Raw genomic sequence first — 22949 nt, 5'->3', positions numbered from 1 at the left:
CACTCAGTGTCCCATAATATTATCCTATCGACTGTATCAAAAGCGACTTCAAGATCAACGAAACCTGCATATAGGGACCCTGACGATTGAAAACCCTGTTCAGTGGTCCCCACACCCATATGAGTCCCGCCCTGGGCTGGAGTTATGATGTTGGCATCAGTCTCCCATGCCAGGATTCTAGCCAATATCACCTTTGAGAAAATGTTTCCCCAACGAGCCCAGAAGGGTAATTGGCCTATATTATTTTTGCAGGGTCATCCCTATTCCCTTTTTTAAATATAGAAGCTAGCGTTGCTATTTTCAAATGGGATTGCCCCTGTTTTTAGGATCAAATTAAACCAAACACACACGATGGGTACCCAAACCATTTTGTCAAATTTAAAAAGGTCTGTTCGAACTCCATTCTCCAAAGCCCGAGAATCTAGGGTTTCTGCAACCTCCACACGAGAAATCGGTGACGGAGAATTAATCTGGGTTCGTAATAACTCCTTCCCTTGTTTTACTCCCCTGGTGTAGGATCTGATTCACCTCTTTTTCTGAGCTAACGAACACCATGGAATATTGTGACTGCCAGGTTTGGCTAGAAATCTTACTCTTTGGTTTCGGAGTATGGCCCTTCATACATTGTGTTATCAAGGCCCAAAAGGATCTAGTTTCCTTATTAAGAATCTCTTGGTCCAGGATTCCCCAACCTTTTATCACATACTGGGCCTTTTTATTTCGTATAAGCTCCCTATACTGCCTCCTTACCATATATACAAGCGGGTAGTGCGTTTGCTTCCGTACTAATTTCATTTTCCTATGTAGGTTGGACAGGTTGGACAGTTCCCTTTTTCTTTTTCCAGCAATCCTTGTCAAACCAGTTATTAGAACTAATGAGACAAGATAAGAGATTGTTGATAACCTTTAACGTCTCAGAGGCAGTGTTACATGTTCTTACAGGACTTACATCTTGCCTTAATATGTTCTGCAGCTATTGCAATATACTAGAGTATATAACTGGAAAAAATTGTCCTACTGGCATTCTCGATCCTTGCTGCTGCACGACTCTTTCTGCGTCTTGGTTGTCATCCATGTTTAATGGGTTTCTTACTCAATAACACGGTTGCCTGGGCATTTCTCTATAGTGCAACCTTAGATGACGAAGTCTCAGTAGTGTTTCGTTCTTGCCCTGGTCTTTCTAGGATGCCCTCCTTTAGATCTTTATGGGGACTTATCCCATCATGGTTGAGGCCTTGAAATGCTTGTTGTGCTCCTGTTAGTAAGGGGGCCACTTAACTAGACCAGCGATCACAGTGCCACCGACTCCGGCACCGGATTGAGAAGTAGGAATTCTAGCCCTACTCCATATCCCAAATTTCGTTAACTACGAACTCTGTACTGGCGGACACCCATTAGTCTCAAGCCTCAAATTTTTTTTCCGTTCTCTAGACATGAGCAGCCTCTATTTTGGGGCCTGAGGAATCCCACTTCAGACATCACGTGTCACTTATGTCTCTAGAAATACTGTGTCTCAGCAAGGATTCAAAAGACTATTTAATTCTTCCAGGGGCCTTTGGCTGTACCTCTGGCTCACGTCTAGAAAAACATCTCCTCTCATGCCCAGGCATCCATAATCCTAGGTTAGTAGATAGCGAATATTGACCCATACTGTCTAAGATATACCTGAAGGCTGGTCTAACCTCCCTCATGGACTTCCTAGGCTGTCCCTACATTATCAGTGATTAGTGAACCTAAAAAGGAGTATTTGGTTGTGCCTCTGCCCAATTCAATTTACCTCCTATCGCGCCCAAGTACTCTATCCCTCTCGCTACCCTCCATTTCTCCATACTACTCTCCTCCCTTCTTCTCCAATCCTCTGATTCTACTTCCAATGTCTTTTCCTGTCTCTCTAATGTCGTTCACCCCTTCTAATCCTCGCCTCCACCATATCATGTTACTACTTTCTCTTCACAACACTTCTACCCTCGCCTCCACACTACTGCAACTTCCATCCACTACTATTCCCTCTTTACTACTACTCCTTACACCATGCTACTTCTCCCTCCACAGCACTACTTCTCTCTCTTCCACACCCACTTTCTACTCAGACACTCCTTTCACTCGCACAAGCACTTCACATTCAATCTCTCTCGTAAACACACTTGCGGGTCTTTCTTGCACTCTCACTAACACTTGCAATGCCTCACCTGCTCCAGAAACTGCCTCCACGCTCTACTCTACTGTCCTTTCTCCTGCTGCTCTCTTGGTCTGCCATCTCTTCCTCCTCTGATCTTAGCCGAACAATCAATAACTTTCAGTTTCCTGCTACCTCTCGAAACCCCCTCCCTGTCCATTGATTGGTCCACTGACCCTGGCCTATCTTTCCTGCCAGAGAGGGATCCGAGTTACAGAACATTTAAAAATTGGGTTAAGCCACGCCCATTTTGTCTGTGTTACCCCACTGAGCTGCAGAAATGGCTTCCTTCGATGTAACGTGTTCATGTTTGCGTTAGGGGATCAATGCATGGCTCCCCTTGAGGTAAGTGTAGTCCATTGGAGCATCTGCCGCTCTGTTTCAAGTTCCTGTTTGATTGGAGGGCACACCCTGCCCTCCTCTTGCGTCCTGAGGTTGGCATGCGTTGCGTGGCTTCAGAGAATGCCATGTAGGAGCTCTGGCTCCTGTCTCTGTTGCTTCCCCACCCACAGTGCTGTTGCATGTGGCTCGCTTAGGTTTGCTGATGAGGAAACCGGGTCTCTGTCACTATCTTCATTCGATTTCTTTCTCTGCCGACATGTTCCGGAGACTCCACGTCAGACACTGCTGGTTCTCTGCCATATAGGGGTTCTCTTTCTAGGTTTATTGTTTCTCTGAAACGAGAAGAAAATATTCTGCCAGTATTTTGGGGGATAGGTATGGGGTGATGCAATTTGTACTGGACATAAACAAACTGGCAAATCGGGAGGGCACAGGAATTGGGACCCTCCCAACTGCCACCGCCCCCCTCTGGGGCAGACTGGGTCTAGAATCTTCCCCAATAGGTTTTCCACTGCTGAGTTAGTGGGGTTCCCATCCCCTCTTGACAAGGTCAGGTTATTGACCTTGTCAGAGAAGATGGTAGCACTTGTGTGTGTATTGTGGTGAGTGTGTGTGAGAAAGGACAGTGAAAGGTAGATGGGGAGAGACACAATGTAGGGGATTTAAAGAGGGTGTGAACGTGAGTGTATGTGGCGGGGGGCAGAGCGAGAGAGCGCAAGGCAGTGTAGTGGTGGTGGTGGTAGTGGTGAGGGCAGCAGAGTGAGGAAGGAAGATTGTAGAGGAGAAAGACAGGCGGAGAGAGTGTTAGACTCATTAGACGGATAGCGATTACAGAGAGGTGAGAGGAGAGGGGTGCAGGTAGCAGATGGAGGGAGAGGGGGGAGGGGAGAGTAGTACAGGTAGTGCAAGGGTTGCAGAAGAGCACAGAAAGGAGAGGAGAGCGGAATAGGAGGGGGTAAGGGAGAGAAGTTAAAAGGAGAAGAAAAGAGATACTGGTAGAGGGAGGGTGTTAAAGATGATCACGGGGAGGAGATGGAGATTGTGAAAGTGGGAGAGAGAGACGAAGGGAAGGGTGTGAATGATAAACTCTGGTTACATCTTCAGGCTAAAATCACTCCTTAGAAAATCCCAGAGGGATATGGATAGAAAAGCTCAGTCTGAAATTTAGACAGTAGGGGGTACCATGCCTGTTTTAGTGACCCCTGGGTTAGACTATAGGGGGACCACATGCGGATGTAAAAAAAGAGGCAGAGACCACTTCAGAGCCTTCCCAAACTATTTGTCTACAATTTTTATAAAGCACCGTAAAATCTTTCCGAATGGATTGTGTCCTCCCACGTATTCCTCATCTTTGATATTCGTTATCCATCTTCATCTGCTTCAGATTTTTTTTTTTTTCGGCAGATGGAGCTGTGAGTCGATGGTTTTGATTCAATGCCCCTCGAGGGCCTCAGTCTCTGGGATGATGTCATCAAAGGCATATATAGCACGCACAGCTCCCATTGGCAAAAGTTCTGTTTTTCCGCAATAGCTTTAGCTTCGAGAAATACGGCACGCTTCTTCACTTTCGTGACTACTTCGTTATATCGAAAGAAAATCGAGAAAATGTCTTCTTCGTTGACACCAACAACCCCGAAGACCGGGTTCAAAAAGTGTCATTATTGTAGGTCAAAAATGCCATTGACCGATCCTCATCGTATATGTTGGTGGTGCCTCGGGGTAGACCATAACACCTCAAACTGCTCCAAGGCCTTGAAGGAACGAAGGGGGAAATTGAAGGTAGGACGAATCCATAAATCCCCAACGCGGCAAAGAAACCTTCAACCGACGAGTCGAGAGAAGACTCTCCTTGGAGGAAGAAGGTTAGGCGGTCGAGATGGAGGAATGGCTCTCACCATTCCTCATCGTCCTCGAAGAAGACTACCATTCCTCATCGTCCTCGAAGAAGTCTAAGAGAAGGCAACCATAGGTCGCCTTGGACTTCATCATCGGACGCTTCCCTTGAGAGGGTTTCTTGCCCAACTAAAAAATTCACTCCGGCCGAGTGGGAGGCCTTCAGAGCAGAGATGCTCAAAATATTTGAAAAACAGAAGCCTCCAAGCATTGCTCCTACTGCACCTTCGAAAGAAGCCGGGAAGGAGCCGGGAAGGAAAGGGCTCAACCTAAATCCCGCGCGCCTTCGAGCCTAGAGCCGTCGAGGCCTTGATCCGATGACGTAACATCGAAGGATCACTCGAGCTGAAAGCAAGTCAACACCATTGACACCTTCGCTGGAGGCGCCTTTGACGCCAGCCAAACTCTCGACGTCTACTTCTATGCCGAAGGCATCGACGCCAGCTGCGCCATCATTACCAGCTGTGCCATCGACTCCGAGCGCTCCACTAAAGCCTATGGCGCCAGTGAAAAAGGTTTTGACTGCTCCTGCAGCATTGAATCCATTGTTTGTAAAAACCCCTCATGCCTGAAGACCTATGTACCTCTGCCAAGAAAATACTATTTTAAGTCTCTTACTTCTATATATGAGGAGAATGAACAATCCGATGACAAGGCTCCATTTGGCCTCCAATATGGTACGCTAAATGTACCAGAGAGTTTTATAGCAGAGGAGTCAAGGTTGAGAGACCTCTATGACAACCAATAGACAGCAAGTGGGGTGGACACCTCACCTGAGTTGGACTTTGGGAGACCAGAGGCTGGGGAATATGCTGATGCATCCTACAGACAACTCCTGTCCAAGGTAGTGGGCTACATGGGGTGGAGTAGGCCTCCATTACCATTCAAACAGGATGATTTAACAGACATCTTTGATAAGGGTCATCAGTCAGATCCTATATCACTGTTTCATATTGCCTTGCAAAAGAAGGGTGGCGAAACACCGGAAACCAATCCGGCTCTAAATAAAAACTTGACCAAGAAGTACTGCCCTTCTAGTAGTGATCCCCACTACCTGTCGAAACACCCTACTCCAGAGAGTCTGGTGGTGCAGGCAGCTACTGCAACATCTAAGCAAGCGGCTTACCCTACCATTCCTCCAGACATGGACGACAAAAGAGTAGATGGATGGGCAAGGAAGGTATTTTCTGCAGGGAGTATGGCACTCAAATCTGCTAACTCCACATGTGCCCTTGCAAAATGTACATTCACTCTATGGGACTGCATTTCCATGGCGGAAGAGCACATTCCCGAAGGGGATGAAAGAGTCGGGTCCTTAGCCATAGTTGGAGACTGCAAAGAATCCATGTGTGAATCTCTTCAGGTAGGTCTGGATTCTGCTGACAGCATCAGAAGAGCCATGGCTACTAGCACCGTTATGCGCAGGTTTGCGTGATTGCGGAAATCGGATTTTGCACCGGATGTGCAATCCAGACTCCTCAACATGCCCTTTGGCAGGTCTCACCTTTTTGGCAACAAGGCTGACGAGAGTCTTGAGAAGTTTCAGACCTTGAAGGCGGCAGCCAAATCTTTAGGTGCCGCTATTCGGCAACCTCAGCCTTTTCGGGCTTAGTGGACAACCCGCTACTACTCCTCAGTTGGAAGGGCAAGAGGAATGGCTGGTTAAAGGGGCCAAAGAAGATTTCCTTCATTTATTTTTTGCATTTTTAAAGCGCTCACACAGCCCTCGGCCATCGAGGCGCTGTTACAGGAATTGTTTGTTTTTTAGTTGCGTAATTGTTTTTTGTCTTAGTTGCGTATTTATAACGCGCTTCAATACCCAGAGGTTTTTAAGCGCGGACCCTGGGATTAAACCTGCGTTGCTTCGTGTCGTCTTGCTTCCAAGGCGAGCACGTTGCCGCTGAGCTATCCTCCCGGGACATGGTGGACGAGGAAGAGATGCAAAGCCAGCTCAAGCAGGGGCATCTTTACCATCTGCCACTGCATCAGCTGCCTCAAAACCTCTCTGAGGTCTTGAGTCACAGTTCACCAGTGGGAGGCAGACAGTCTCAACATCTAGAAGAATGGCGAGACATTACTTTGGATGCTTGGGCTTTGGAAACTGTAGCTCACGATTATTGCCTTCCTTTTATATAGAGACCGCCGAACAATCCACCGAGGAACCACTCTTTGAGGATTCCAGATCCGCTCCTTGTGCAGGAGATTTTAAGGCGCTATAGAACCGGTGCCTGTAACGGAGAGGAACAAGGGTTGGTATTCCCCTTATTTCCTGATACCCAAAAAGGACAGAGGACTAGATACTTGAACAAGTTCCTCAGGAAGGACAAGTTCAAGATGGTCACACTTTCTCAGATCCTTCAGGCCCTCCAACTCCAGGATTGGATGGTGTCATGATGCTTATTTTCATGTGCCAATCCATCTCAAGCATAGAAAATACTTGAGGTTTGCAGTTGGCAGTTCTCATTATCAATTTCGATTTCTGCCATTAAGGCTGACATCCACCATGAGGGTTTTTACTAAACTGATGGCGGTAGTGGCAGCAAGTTTCAGGAGAGGGGAGATTCACGTCTACCCCTACCTGGATGATTAGCTGATCAGGGCGCGCTCTCCCGAACAAGTCCTGAATCATCTCAACGTCACCTGCCACTCTCTTCATGGACTGGGCTTCTCCCTCAATTACAAGAAGTCCCATATGACAACTTCTCAGAAACTCCAAAACTACATATCAATCTTTTGGAGCTGAGGGCAATCAGACTAGCGCTGAAGGCCTTTCTGCCCTCTGTACGGGGAAAGCATGTCTTGATAATGATGGACAACACAGTGGCCATGTACTACCTCAACAAGAGAGGAGGTGTAGGGTCACTACCACTGTACAGAGAGGCAATGATATGATATGACGTTTATAATGCGCCTATACACAAGTGTTTCAAGGCACGACGCGGCAGGGAGGGGGAACAGAGGAAAGAAAGATAACCATCCAACTAGGCCAGGTGTCATTCAGATCACACAAGTTTAGGGGAAGGGGGAAGGGGAAACGTGCTGGGGCGGGGGGTGTGGATAGTGCATTACATGGGGTAAATAGAATAAATAAAACAATAAGAAGTGCGGACAGCTGGTGGCAAATGCAAAGGGTAAGTGCAGACATCAGGTGTCAAGTGCTGGTGGGGGACTGTAGGGATACAGAAAACAGTCCCCAAGTGTGCAAGGGTTGCCAGGGAGGCAGTGCAGGTGTGCAACTGGTGGTGGAGCGGACCTGGGACCGAGATCAGAGGGTGGCCAGGTAACCAGTGCAGTTTTAGCTAGCACTTGAGCAGGGGAGAGGAGGAGGGAAAGCGGAAGCAATGTGGAAGGTTTTGAGGTGCTTCCAGAGCCAGTTCTCAAGTTGCAGGGAGGCTGTTCCAGAGGGAGGTCCCAGCCGAAGAAAGAGATCTACCACCAACTCGTTGCTTGGAGAAGCGACTGACCCTAAGGGAGTTGGAGGTGGATGAGCGAACAGCTCGAGAAGGAAGATCTTTAGGAAGAGAGAGTTGAAGGTATTGAGGCCCCAGGCCTCAGAAGGCCTTGTGGATAATGCAGAGGGTTTTGAACATAATCCTTGTAGCCACTGGGAGCCAGTGCAGAGATTAAAGGCCTGGATAGATACAATCCCTGGGTTTGAGACAAGGACAAGTCTTGCAGTCCTGTTGGATGAGTTGCATTGGGCGGAGAGTAGGAGCAGGCAGATTTAGAAAGATCTAGTCCAGCTTAGCGAGAACCAGAGCTCTGGATACAGTGAGCTTCTGGGGGAAGGAGAGGAAAGGAAGGATACCTCTGAGGAGGTGCAGCTGGTAGTGTGACTTCTTAGAGACGTCTGAGATGTGAGGAGATAAGGAGAGAGTGGACTTGAAGATGACCTCGAGGTTTTTAGACTCTTAGGTGGGAGCAGGAAGAGGGCCAAGAGAGGCCGGCCAGAGTGACAGGAAAGGAGAGAGCGGGGGTGCTGATGAGGAGAATCTCAGTCTTACTGGCATTAAGGCAGAGATCATTGGCGGCACACCACTCCTGGATGGCAGACAGATAGTCGGAGATGAAAGACGGAGAAGAGGTGGCCGAAGGTAGCCTGAAAATGAGTTTTCATCCGCATAGCACTCAAAGTTGGGGCAGAGAACGGCAATGCAGTGGGCAGGAAGTGCCAGGTATTGGTTGAACAGCTGGGGAGAGAGGTTAGACCCTTGGGGAACACCACAGGTAGAGATGGAGATAGAGGAGAGGAAAGATCCAAGTTGGATCTGGGAGGGTCGATCAGAGAGGAAAGAAGTCGGCCACGCCAGGGCCTGACCGGTTATACCCTGGTTATCATCGAGACGGTTGAGGAGGATGGCATGGTTGACCGTGCCAAAGGCAGAAGCGAGATCAAGTAAGATGAGGACACAGGTGGTGTTGGAGTCGAGGTTGGAGAGCAGGTCTTCAGGGATGTTCAGGAGAGCAGTTTCCGTGCTTCTGGCAGCTCTGAAGCCAGACTGATGGTCATGAAGACAACCAACGGATTCAGTGTGAAGATTACGCTGGGAGATGGCCAGCTTTTCCAGGAGTTTGCCCAGAAAAGAAGTGATGGAGTTTGGGCAATAGTTAGCCGGGCAGGACGGGTCGGCAGAGGGTTTCTTAAGAGGAGGGTGCACAAGGGAGTGCTTCAGGGGGGATGGGAAGACTCCAGTGGCTAAGGAGAGGTTACAGAAGTCGGCCAGAGCAGGGGCCAGGGAGTCAATGTGGTCCTTGATGGTTTTGGAGGAACAGGGATGAAACGGTTTTGATGAGACTTTCATAGATAGGACTTGTCTAGAAACCTTGTCAGGGGAAAGGCAGAGAAGGAGGGAGGAGAGGTGGCAGAAGGGCCAGAGGAAGAGCAGGCAGTAGAGGGGAGAGTGTGAGAGGAAGAGAGAGAGGATAGGATGTCCTGAGTTTTAGAGATGAAGTGAGAAGCCAGAGCCATGTAGAGGGCCTGGGACGGGACAGGACAGGAGAGGTAGAGACTGCAGCAGGTGCGGCCAGTTCCTTGCAGATTTTAAAGAGTTCGGCCAAGTTGTTATATGCCGCAGAGGCGCAGGCTTGGATGTGCGCTCTCTTTTTGGTGCGGACAGAGAGCTGGTATTGCCTTTGGAGCAGGCCGCAGGCCGGTTTGTCCAAGGATGTACCAGAAGCACGCCATTTATGCTCAGCCACGCTGCACTTGCGTTTGAGGGTGGCGCGGTCTGAGTCCTACTAGGAATTGCATTTGGCTTTGGGCTTCAGGCGGATCCTCATGACTGGGGCAAGAACATCGAGAGTATCAGATATAGCAGAGTGCAGCATGGAAAGGGCTGTGTCTGGGTGTGTCAGCCAAAGGAGGGGGTGAGAAAGTGGCAGCGAAAGCCTCATCTGACACGCGCTTCATGGGTCGGATAACCGAGAAGGTGGGTGGCAGTGCTGGAGTTGGCTTGGCCTGGGGGTAGAGAGGGTGAGCTGGGAGGAAAGGAGAAAGTGATCACTCCAGGAGAGAGAAGTGGTGAGAGGGATAGAAAGGGGAAGGTCTGAGGAGATTAGAACATCCAGAGTGCAGCTCTGGTACTGGGCAATTCAAGAAGGAATCTCCTTAGCAGTTCACCTAGCCGGAGAGGAGAACACAGCGGCAGATTCTCTGCATGGGCAGAGCAGTCTCCCACGAGTGGGAACTAGGTCAGGAAGTCCTTCAAGAGACCTTCACCCTTTGGGGAACCTCTCAAGTGGATCTGTTCGCAGCTGTTGTCAACCGGAAATGCAAACTGTATTGCTCCAGGGAATTTCCCCCAAAAGGAGTTCTAGGAGACACGTTTGTGGTGGACTGGGAATTTTCACTCATGTTTGCGTTTCCTCCAATCCGCATCATTCCTCAAGTGATCAGGAGGTCGAGAAAGTTCAGGAAACACATGATCCTAATTGCCCTGAATTGCACCAGGAGGACGTGGTAGCCGGACCTTCTGGACATGTCCATCTGTCCTCCAATATGTCTTGCACAAATAGAGGACCTTCTCTCGCGAGAGGAGGGTCGGGTTCTCCATCCAGAGGTCAAAACCCTCCACCTTCACGCTTGGTTTCTGAAAAGCTGAGATACAAGGATTGGGACCTCCCGGATGACGTAATGGAGATTTTGCTTTCAGCCAGAAGACCAGCAACAAAGTCTTTGTACTGTTGGAATAAATTCTGCAGTTGGTGCAGAGAAAAAAATGTAGATCAATCTCTATGTAAACCACTGGATGTTTTATCCTTTCTGCTATCTTTAGCCAATCTAGGGCTCCAGATTGGTACTATTAAAGGATATTTGACGGCACTGTGCATCTTTAAGCGCTCTTCAGAGGAATGTTCATACTTCAAAATTCAACTGGTGACATAATTTCTAAAGGGGTCACCAATGTGACACCCACCCCCCCATCCTCGTTAAGTTTGGGATCTTAATTTGGTTCTAAAATGTCTGTGTGCATCTTTTCAACCAAAACCATTCTATTGGTAGCTCTTAAAACCATTCTATTGGTGGCTCTAACATCAGCCCGTAGAGTGAGCGATTTGCAGGCACTTTCGTCCATGCCACTCTTTACTATCTTTCATAAGGATAAGGTTGTTCTAAGGGTAAAACCTTAATTTTTACCCAAAATCGTTTCTCATTTCCACATAGGACAAAAAGTAGTTTTTGCCTTCTTTCTATACCCCACCTCATCCTAGCAAGGAGGAGGAGAGGTTACATAGGATGGACCCTTGTAGAGCTTTAAGCTTTTACATATCTAGACTGTCAAAACTCTGTATTGATGATCAACTTTTCATTGACTATATGGGCCACAAACTGGGTCAGGCTGTTACTAAACAGACCTTATCCTGATGGACCATTCTGGCCATTTCAGAATGTTACAGGCTGGCAGGGAAGGATCCTCCCGAAGGCTTAAGGGCCCATTCCACCAGGGCCACGGCTACCTCTACAGCCTTGCAAAGGGGTATACCGATAAAGTATTTGTGAAGCGGCAACGTGGTCTACTATCCACACGTTCACAAAGCATAACTGCCTGGAATCTTCCCTCGGTCAGGATGGCAGCTTTGCAAAAGCAGTCCTGCACTTGGTTCATGAAAACCATTTAAATCACATTCTGCTCCCTCCACCAAATCAAACACTGCTTTGGGAGTCTTATCAAAGATGAGGAATACGTGGAGGACACAGTCCATTCGAAGAACAAGTTACTTACCCCCTGGTAACGTTCTTTCGACTGGATGTTCCTCCCACGTATTCCTCATTGCCCTCCCAACCTAACCCACAGTAGAATTTCCCATGCTATTATAGCTTTCGTTACTTCAAGACTGAGACGGTCATTCCCGTGGTTATGCGGGTATTTCTACTGTAAACGGAAAAAAACTGAAGCCAACGGGCGCTGCGTGCGCTATATATGCCTTTGATGACATCATCCTCGAGACGGAGGCCCTCGAAGGACATTGAGTCGAGGGCATCGATGCACAGCGATCTCTGCCGAAATTTATTTTCCGAAGCCGCTTTGCATTCATTTATATAGCGCTACGAACCCACGGGCATCTGAGCTCTGCTTATTATTACCCACAGTGTGTGGTGTTCATTTATCGACCTCGGAAGGATGAAAGGCTGAGTGTGGCCCTGCCGGGATTCGAACCTTCGTCAGCAGGCTCTGCACGATGTCAAAGATGAGGAATAGGTGAGAGGAACATCCAGTCGAAAGAACGTTACCAGGGGGTAAGTAACTTGTTCTTCCCTTTGTCTACGGATTCTTGAGGCGATCTGTGATGACTGAGACACTACCCCCTTAGCTCCTGAAGTCTACCTTAATGCTCAACTTACGTTACCTTGATAGATTTTGGCTAGACTAAGTGTCAAATATCGTGTTGTTTGACTAGGTTGGCCTCTCTAAAAAACCTTGCAACTGGGCTGGTTCTGAAAATCCTTCTTAACACTGGTACTATGATAAATTAAGCAGTGCGATTGAAATGGTCAGGTAAGTAATACAATATTACATGTGAAGCGTAATATGAAGAGAATCTTTCATCATATGCCCAGGTACTGTATTAAAGCATGTTAGGTACATCCTCCTGTGCCCAGGTGCCACGGTTAGTTAGGGGTGGAAATGGAGTAGTCAGTTTTTAGGTCCTCTTCAGCTCCTTCAATCCCACTCTTGTACCTTTTTAGTATTTCTCGTTTCTTGCGTAGTCGGATGGGGGAAGGGACCCACCGTGTCGCCATTTTGGGGTGTGGGGCACGGTCTTGCACGGGTTCTCTTCGCTCTTTCGATCTCCTGCATGGATTGCTTCCTTCCAAGTGCATCCTATTGCACAGTAACTAGGGGATAGGAGAGTAGAAGTAAGGGTAAAGGCGGCACTCATTGAGGTTGCTCTGGTTGCACCCCCCCCCTGGTTTTCTGGCTGCATTCCAGCCGGTAGTGGCCTGAAGAGACAACAGTAAGGGCTCCAAACTGCGACTTCCTTCTGTTAAAGCATAGCGTTTTGATGGTATGTAGCAGAGTTCAATCCCCATTTCCCTCCGCTTGGATGTTAAAAGGGGAGCCGAGGAGCGTCAACTGCGGCATCCCAATTTTTGCTATGTCAGCTTCACCTGTGTTGGCCACCATGTAACTTTTGTGTTTGGCTCCTCAGATGTGCTAAAATGCCACCTATAAACCAAACTATTGCATTGGACTACAGCTAAGGGAGAGATAACAAGAGGGGGACACAGCTTGTGAGTGTTGTTTAGCTTTTACCCACCCATTCACTGCCCATGGCCATGCTAATCCCTATGCACATCACCTTCCTGCCCCTGCCTAAAACACATCCTCCTGAGATCATTGTGATATCTCTATCAAGCCCTGACATCAGACTTTGGCCTGCCAGTGTTGTTTCTAGGCAGTATGCTGAGAGTGAATGGCAAAAGTGCATCAATAGATCTGCTGGAATAATATGGATGCCTTAACCAAATGTGCCCTCAGCCACCTCCTTGCACAAAGCCAATAGCTTGGCCTGTGTATTGGTATTAGATAGGCATTTGCCAGGCTGCGGTTATAATCCCAGAAAATTGCACCATTTTGTAGTGGTTTCCATCCTGTGGCCAGGTAGTATGATTACAGTAATGCCTGGCAAGTGCCTGTCTAAAGCCTCCATAAAAGCAGAAACTGTTGGCTTTTCCAATGCTTGTTTCCCATGCAGTGAGGTGCAGAGGATGGATCAAGAGATAGCCACATTCTGGTGCGGGTTGTGTGGCATGGTGGTGATAATGTGTTAACCTGTATCTTGAAGCCACATTTTTAATTCCCACATTTGGCTCTCTACTGTCTGCAAGCATGCTGCACTATTTTTACGAGGTGTCTAAAAGTTAAAGTAAGCAAATATTAATTTTCCCTTTCACAGCTATCACCATTTTCGTCTACTGGTGCAGATGTTTGTCCAGAGTGCCTAATAAAGGGTATTTTGCACCAGCAGCTAATTCCATTTCACCACTCTTCAAATTGTAATGGAAAACCATGGGTTGATAAATTATGTTAATATTTTCTTCAGGACTGCAATGTCCACTCTCGGTTATTGCCAGGAAAGGGTCTCCCAACATGTCCTTACTACCTACCTTTTCAAAGAGGACGCTTGCGATGCGACCAGTTGTTCAGCTAAGTGAAACAGAATTGCAATGGACTTTATAATTTTTGGAAGTTTGTGTGGAAGTAGAAATTGGGGTTAAACATGTTTTTTTTTTTTTTAGCAGATGAATGTTTAGGAGACCAGATTTGAACAACTCACACTTGATTCCTTTTCCCACATGTATATTCTAATAAATCTGTTTAATTTCATGCCTACATGGTAATAAGCCCACAATTTGTAAAATCTGAAAGTAACGTAAATTATGGTGCAAAGTGGAGGCAAAACTTTGTGTCTGGCTGCAGCACATGGTCCTTCCTTAGAAGCATTGCAGCAGTAACACTGCTAACGCTTTTTTTATGCAGTGCCTTGCAGCCTCAGAACATTGCAGTTTTGCAACACAGTAAATAACCAAACTGGATGACACTTTATTTATTGCAGAAGGCATTTGACCATGGCACGTGCAGTTCAAACACAGATTTTAGCAGTGAGTGACAAATGGATCAGTTATACGGTACCACATTTAAGAGTGCTGCTGTGATTTGTGTTCAATCTGTAGGTTATTGGTAAGAATGTCAGCAAGGCCGACTCGGGTTTTCATCCATCTGGGGTTGAGAAATTCTGTATCATTAAATTGGGTAAACATTACATGTGTTACTTAGTATTGATTTTATCAGGTTAGCCGATTGTTGGTGTACTTAAATAGTGGTTAAGGAGGTTACTAAACTCTTCCTGTACTAATATACTGTTTTAAAATGATGCATCCCTGTGTACAGATATAATTAATACATTTATATTTTATATATCCTCTACAGACATCTCTGGCTTGTCATGGACCGTGAATGCATGCAACTTCTACCGGCTGTCTGTGCAGTTCTGGCGGACCCTCAACAGCCAATATCAGATGACACCTGTCTAGAAAAATTGCTTGATTGGTTCAGGAATTTTGTTAAACAAGGTAAATTGAATGTGTTAATATTTTTGCTTGCTTGCCCCTTTGGTTATTCTTGGTTTGTATTAGTTATGCTAATTCAGCTGAAAGTGTTGTATTGTCAGATGTATAGCGCTCATCAGTTGCTCTAGAGTATGAAGGCACTGACAAAAAACTGAAGGTAGAGAATAGGTGGATACCCACCTAATTTGGAAAAACCATTATTTCGATGCTGCCCTAAATGAAAGATGATCAGAAATACAGAGATAGAGCAAGGGAATTGTAGAGCTGAGCACCGAATACTGACAAGGGGCTGCCTTCTTACTGCTGTCTCGAATATGGAAGAATTTGCTAAAGTAGAGCAGATGAGGAGCAAAGGGCCCAAGAAGGGTTGTACTGTGGAATAGTCTCAAAGAAAAGAGGGCCTGCAAAGGCAAAGCTCTGTGCACAATATACAAGGTTTTGAAGAAGAGTAACTGTTGGACTGGTAACCAGGGGTAAATCGTTGTCAGGATTTCCATCGTACCCTGGATAGCAGAGCCTAACCTACAACCCAAGGGTGTTCTATATGCCCACTTGAGGCTGTGGAAGGTTTTGCAGCAGAGAATAGTGCTGTATCCAAGGCAGGGCTCTGGCGAAATTTGGGTCTATGCGCTTAGTACAAGAAAACTATACTCCTGAGTACCTGACAGGCTTACAGTTAGGCCCACAACAATATTGATGCCCATCTCTAAAGTATCTAGGAACAAATGCTTATCACCCTTGTGTTTATGATAAACATTAGATGCTATCAATATTTTCCCAACAGTTTTATCAATAAGCCAACACCTATTTTCACTTGCAACAAAGTGTCACTAGTACTCATGAATAAAAACAAATGAAAAATGCTCCAATTCTCATGTTTAGCATGTATGTATGTATATTCTCTTGTTGAGATATGAGCATTCAAAATAATTTAGTCCAACAATAAACACGTCTAGCAATGAAGTAGTTTAGTAGGTACTCGGCATTCTACTCTTCTTTTAACTTTCAAAATCATTCAATCGGTAATGTGTGCAGCCATTGTGGCACAGAAAAACTTAAAATCATTCTCACAATTGTGATGATGTGAATCGGAAAGCCATGGGAAGTGTAAGCGTATACTGAACAACCCCTGAATAACCCATTGAATGGAAAAGGTTAGAAACTCTGGCATACGTCTTATTGGTAGTTAACTAAGAACAACCTAAAAGTGATCTTGGGTTTCTCTTCCCCAAGTTTCAAGCACACTTGGTTTCAGTGTACAGTGTTCCAAATGAGCTCAGGGTTCCCTTCCAAACAGTCTCACAATGTTCAGCTTTATCTGGTTTCAGGGTTGTGTTCACAATTCTCCTGGATTTGTTGTGGTTTCCTGGTCTAGGTGCAGTTGACAGGCCGCACGGCCCACCCATTACAGGTCACGCAACCAGTTACACTTACCCCAGCTTTCTGTCCCCTTGACCTATATTGGTTTGACGGTGCACAACCAACTCAGAAGTTCACAAGTTTATAGATTAATGATTTCTCTTTTCTGCCACTCCCTTTACTCTCTTTTCCAAATTCCACTTTATTAGCTTTCATTTACGGCCTTCACTTTCACTTGTTCAGCTTACTTGTGCTTGTTCTGCATTTTGGTCACACTTCAATGACTCCCCTCGGCTGCTCGTTCACAGCTTTCATTCTCATTTTCACAGCATTAACAGTTCATATTACTTTCTTAGTATCCTTGATTGATCAGAGACTTTTGAACACGTATAATTCCTTCAGACATGACCACTCTGATATATTGTTTCTACAAAATCCACTTCAAACATTGTATTCATTTCAGTTCGTTCTTCTGCTTTGATCATAGGCTTTCGAGAACATGCTGATCGCACGAGACAACTCTGATGCAATGTAACTCAGCAACTTTCATACACGTACCGGGTTTCTCGCATTCTCTGAAACTCCCCGGCGCACCGCTCTTTTCTTTTGCTCACCGCCTGCCCTTCAAACTCCCCTGGACTGGTACTTCCAGTCGGGGGAACAAGCACTGTTTGGCCACAGCAAAGGGACCGACACTCTCCAGTTCCCTTCTCTCTCCTTCACTGGCTCCCTGGAGACATGGCTCCATCGCTATGCATTTCCTCTCTGCTTCACTGTGCAGTCCTTCAGCGCCTTGGCGTTCCGTTCTCCTTTGGCTACTTGCGGGTTGGGCTGGCCTTCCTGCTGCTCTCTCTCAAAGTTCTCTTGTGCTCCACCTTTTATGAACCTGAGCCCCATCAAGGGGTTTCAGGTGTGATTCACTTGCCTGTTTTGCCTGATTCCAATTAGGCCAATTATTGGGACATGCCTTACCCACAAGCCCAGTAATCTTCAGGATCCCTCTTCTCCGTCCCAGTACTACAGTGGTGTTTTCTATAGGTAGTCTGTATTACTCTCTAAGTGTTAGGTTTCGTGGGATTTGGTTGAATGTGGTGGAATGAGGATATGATTAACATAAAGTATGGTTTGGGCCTTAACTTTCTGTGCAGAGTGTGGAGAGCTTCCCAAGCCAAAATGGAGACTTCCAAAAGGATCAGTGATTGGTCAGAAGTAAAAGAAAGGCATTGTTGGAACATTCTAAACCGCCTTTCATTGTCAGAAACCCAGCTGGAAGGTCTTATGTTTGAAGCTCTTAAGATTTAGAAAACTTTAGTTAGGCCCTTGTGCCTAAAATTGTTTATTTGGATCAGGAAAGTGTTGGAGAATTAAGAAGAAACTTAGAAAACGTTCCAGTGAAAGAAAGAAGCAAGCTAAGTGAATTCTTTATATTTTACGGAACTTTGTGATATTCAAGCAGGAGTTAAATATCAATACCATTAATTAACTTGTTCCTGTTTTCTTAGTTATTGTTTAATTAGTAGTTCATTTCGTTCTTTCAAGAATTTATTTTAGAACTTCTAGAACTGTATTTAAATTTATTGAACTGCGTCACATTTTTTTCACCTGGCAAGTTGGAGTGTGGAGGTCTGTTGATCATTTTAGCGTCGTGTGTTTTTTCGGCCGTATAAAAGATTATTGAGTATTGTTCCATTTGACGGTAACAGTGCTTTTCTTAATGTCGGACTAGCGTTAGAAATCTTACACTGTCTGCGCAAGTGACAGTGTGGTAGCCACGCGACTCCGAGGCGTTATGTTTTATTTACTAACATTCTAACCTGGCGCGTGATCATCACTGGGCTGCCTCTTCAAGGATTAGTGTCCGGAACTGAGGAATTTCTTCTTTCCAGTTTGAACAATTCACATTAAGAAGAGTGGAATACTATTCCATTACGCATGCGCCCATGCCAGTTTCATTTTTGAACTCTATTCCTTGTTCATGTGCGCATCCATTTTAGAAGGAGAAAACAATAGCTTCACTCATGCGCATACTCTGGTTAAAAGAACGCTTCTTTTATGAGCGATCTTCTTTGCAAGCAAACGATCCGATTAATGAACACTTTATATATTCAGGAAACAAACAATTTTAAATTGAATAGCCAGTGTGTCATTTTTGGAATTTGTGTTGAAGCTAGAAATTAATACGAACAACAGGTATAATATTTCCAGCGGGTTGTTTGGGTAAATGACATCTGAACTGCTAGAAGATTAACTCATTAAACTGAGAGAGATTAGCAGTTTTTCAATACCGAATTGAAGAAATTAGTAAGAGCATCTGAGACTCTATTTTTCTGTTTTCTTCAGTAGAATTCACACACGTCCTCTACGTTATTCACAGAGGATAATCAGGTATGGTGGCGTGTTTATTTACTTAAATTGATAAAGAGAAGTCAGAGCCAAGGAATTCAAAGGTTAGTGACTAAAGTGAATTTGTTGTTATTTTTACCAACAGGTTGACAGATAAAGAAGCTGAGCAAAACCTGAAGTTTATTATTTTGTCCCATTTTCCCCCTTTCCCTTGGGGGTGCTCTCAACTGAACTGTTTGATACCAGTTAAGAGGTTAGCATCCAAAGGGGACTGCGGGGGTTCAGCAGCTTCCGGGGACAACATCAGATTTGAGAAAGCCTGACACTAAGGCATCTTACTCTTCTCAGTACTTTGTAGGTATGGAGGGAGAAGCACTATCAGAGGAGGTCCTTATTGACCCTAGTTGCTCATTCTGTCTCCTGTTAGAATGGGGTTTAGAATGGTAAGTAGGTGATATTTCGGTTTGTTTGGTTCTTGCCCCAGTATCAAAACAGGGTTTATGATAGGAAGTAGATATCATTCCCAGTTGTCTCTTTCTAACCTCAGTATTTTGTAGGATTGAAGAAGGGGATATCTGATGGGGTGGACAATAGCCCATTAAGGCTGAGGGTGGGGAGAGTAGATCAGCATCAGAAAAGGGTAAATACATGTCTTGCCTTTGGGTTTCCCCTCCCTAATACCCAAGGAATCTCCACTGGTGGATCCTCCCTCACTTGTCCACCCCTCGGGTGTGGATCCAAAAGCAATGGCCCTACCCTGGCCACCTGAGTAGAGGAGATCCCCAGGGAGTAGATGTGAGAACGCCCTCCGGTTTCTCACACTGTCCAGAAAGAGCCAGTCATTGGCTGAGACAAGCTGTGTTGCCCAGAAGTCATTTTCTAAGATTAGGGAGATTAAGACCCCTCTACCACACAGAGTTGCATAAAATATCCAGCTCAGTTCTGGGAATGAGGAGCCCCACAGTAGTTGGTTTGTCCTGCTCTCCAACTTGTCTAGTTACTCAGATAGGGATTTGTCTGAGGTGGCCTGTAGAACATATAGACATTTCGGGAATGATGCCATTTCCTTGAAAAGGGCAACTTTGCCTATCAGTGTCAGGGGGGCTGGACCATCTTTTAACGGCAGACAGGAATTTGACCAAGAGTGTACCCCAATTCAACGTAGTCATTCCTCTAGGATCTACGTAAACAATAAATGTCTTTACTGCAAGGTTGAAAACTCCAATTTAAAACACATTTTTGCTATTTTAAATGCAGCACCTACACCCCCCATTTTAGGAAATAGCCCAACCCAGCCCCTGTCTTTTTCTGTAGTGTAAATCTGTGGTTTACTACCTTGCATTAATGTTCGTGATATTTTGTAGTGATACCATCCCTCAACCTTATTGTCTGAATGACCAAGTACCTAAAGGGGTTCCTGGTGGTCTTCAAATTTCCCCAATTATATCTACTGCAATCACTGACAGTCTACAGCATACCAATTTCTCCCAACTCGCTTTCAAGCCACTAATTTCACTGACCCTGTCCAACATGTAGAAGGTCCGGGGTACAGTGTCTTCAGGGTTGCTCAGATAAAGGAGAACATTGTCGGCGAATAACGAGATCTTGTCCTCTTGCCCTTTAGGCCATCTCAAATCAGTTAGTCACCCATGGCGCGTGATCCAAGCTGCCTGCGGTTCTACCATGACTGCAAATAGAAAGGGGGACAGAGTGCATGTCCGTCTTGTCCCTCCCTTCCCAACTCAAAGGATTTTGAAAACGTGTTGCTCATTCTCACTATTGGTGGGGGACTCATAGAGCAGGTGCACTTAGCTTATACGTTGCGGCCCGAAGCCCATCTGTTCCAGCACCTTCAACCATATTGAACCCCTTGTTGGAGTCAAGGGCTAGAATCACATTTGATCTATGTGGGAGAGATTCGGCCATTGTCATGGCCGCAAATAGGTAAATTAAGGCATGTAGGGCTTCTCGGCATAAAGCCGTTTTGACCTGAGTGGATCAAATGAGGGAGGAACCGAGCAATCTATTGGCCAGGACTTTGGCTAAAGCCTTGACCTTGCAGTTTAGCAGGGAGCTTCGTCTGTTTGCTTCACAACTATCCTTTGGTTTTCCATTTTTGTGGAATATTATTATAATTGTTTCTCTCGGGTGCCGGGGTAGCTTCCATTTTCCCTACATTCGTTAAACATGTTTAGGAGATGACAACTTAGCATGTCTCCTAACACCTTCCAGACACTTGCCTGATTGTATTTTTGTGGATGCCAGGGATATTGCAGCTTCCAGACTAATTGAAACTGCCTCTGCCCGCTGCCTCATTGGCAGTTCCCCCACGAGGGTTTCCCGATCGGGGTTGTTACCATTACATCTGCTTAAGTATAATTTGGCATAGAACGTCTATCAGCATTCTTCTGTTTGAAAACCGGTCAGCTCACACCAAGCTAGAAAATGGCAATGTTATGTAACCAAAACCCGAGGCTGCATTTCACAATCATGTGGGTAGAATCTTGCTTGTGTGTGCCAAAGCAGAACTCTATCTGGTCAACAAGCATAAATGTAATTCAAAAGAAAGCGCCTCTAACTATTCAATCTGTACATTTCTTTATTTTTCTTTTTATTTATTTTCTGATTTCACTTACACGGCAACTTAAATTCCTTTTGGCTACTTAATGTATTTTTGTAAGATCTGCTCTTGGCAATTCTGTTTCTTGGTCCTTCCTTTGCTTGGGGAGATCACAAGACCGGCCTAATATGACTGTTGGACACACATGGGTGCACTTTGAGCCCAACCCTGCACTCTGAGTTATTTGAGCTGGTTTAAACAAGTCCATGGCCCCAGATATGGACATAACACATTCTGTGAGGGTGGTCCTGGGTCTTTTGGGGCCAACCTGATTGGCTAGCTGCCAGCTGAAACCTTTGTTTCAAGCCCCTTGGTGTGATTGGCAGGTTGGCTTATACCAGTCTGTTTGTATGGGATATATAGGGGACACACTATTCCTACACTCAATTCTTATGGATAGTCGGGCGTTCATTACGGCCAATCGGGTCCCATATATCCTATAATAGTACAACCGAGATGGAGGCTGGGATCGAAAGATCACTGCGACCGCGCATCTCGTCTCCAAAGGCCTTGCAGGTAAGCCTCCCCCTACTGCTAACATCTGCCCTGGGTCCGCTTTATCCACAGCTATCCCTTGGTCACACCGCACGGCAGGTGCAACAGCCTGGTACCCTTGCTCCGTCCTGCAGGCCCACCCACCTTGCCATGCCCCACCAGCCATCACCTGATCACCCCATCAGGCACACCCCTCACGTGATAAAACCAACTGACAAAGGGGGTGCCATTGTCATTATGGATACCACTAAATACATCACAATGGTTACCAACCTACCTGATGACCCAAACAGCTACTGTATTCTACCCAGAGACCCTACTCCATGTTTGCAGGCTCTGATAGCACCTATCATCTACGAGGCAGAAGCTGAGGGACGCATCAGCGCCCGGGAAGCCGCGTTCCTGTCCCCCCCCCCCCCCACCCCCGGATCCCTGCCATGTATGCTCTTCCAAAAATCCACAAAGGGCTCACTCCTCCACCAGGTCGTCCTATTGTTTCAGGAATTAGCTCTGTTCTGGAACCCCTCTCACAATATGTGGATTTCTTTATCAAAGATCAAGTTCCAAAAATGACCAGCTATGTGAAAGACTCCACAAATATGCTGATTCTTCTAGACACCATCACATACGATCCAGAAACAGAATGGCTAGTCACCATTGACATAGAATCCCTCTACACCCGGATACCGCAGCAGGAGACACTGCACATGCTCAGCAGGTTGCTACACTCAGGTATGGACGTCCATGGAGTCCCGCCTAATTGTATCTTATCTCTCGCAGAAATAGCATTGACCAAGAACTTTTTTCTCTTTGAAGACACATTTTACCAACAGATCTCAGGGACTGCGATGGGGGCAACCTTTGCCCCCAGCCTCGCCAATCTATATGTTGATTCATTCGAACGCCAACACATCTACCCAGAGACTAATCCGTATCTCGCACACCTAATTGTATGGCGGCGATATATCGATGACATTTTTGTGATATTCCGAGGCTTAGAACACGAGATAGAGGCCTTCCACATCTGGCTCAATTCCCTCAATCCACACCTCAAGTTTACTATGGAGAGACATAGATCCAACACCCACTTCCTCGATCTTGCCATCTCAGCAGTTAGCTGGAACCTTCACTCGAGCGTCTACAAGAAA

General features: G+C 46.1%; 1 protein-coding gene across 3 annotated transcripts in view; it reads left to right on the top strand.

The window, feature by feature from the left end:
* Nucleotides 1-22949, top strand: part of BRAT1 (BRCA1 associated ATM activator 1) — a 437354-nt gene that overhangs the window by 15347 nt on the left and 399058 nt on the right. For all 3 annotated transcript variants that reach the window (XM_069647597.1, XM_069647599.1, XM_069647598.1), the window contains exon 2: nucleotides 14845-14987. In XM_069647597.1, coding sequence (XP_069503698.1) covers nucleotides 14861-14987 — 127 coding nt within the window. In that variant the 5' untranslated portion in view covers nucleotides 14845-14860. The remainder of the gene's footprint in view (nucleotides 1-14844; nucleotides 14988-22949) is intronic.

The sequence above is a fragment of the Ambystoma mexicanum genome, chromosome 2q (genome assembly GCF_040938575.1).
Source record: "Ambystoma mexicanum isolate Mex_15411 chromosome 2q, UKY_AmexF1_1, whole genome shotgun sequence".
Lineage (NCBI taxonomy): Eukaryota > Metazoa > Chordata > Amphibia > Caudata > Ambystomatidae > Ambystoma > Ambystoma mexicanum.
The sequence above is the reverse complement of the archived record's forward strand: the minus strand, read 5'-3'. Positions and strand labels throughout refer to the sequence as shown.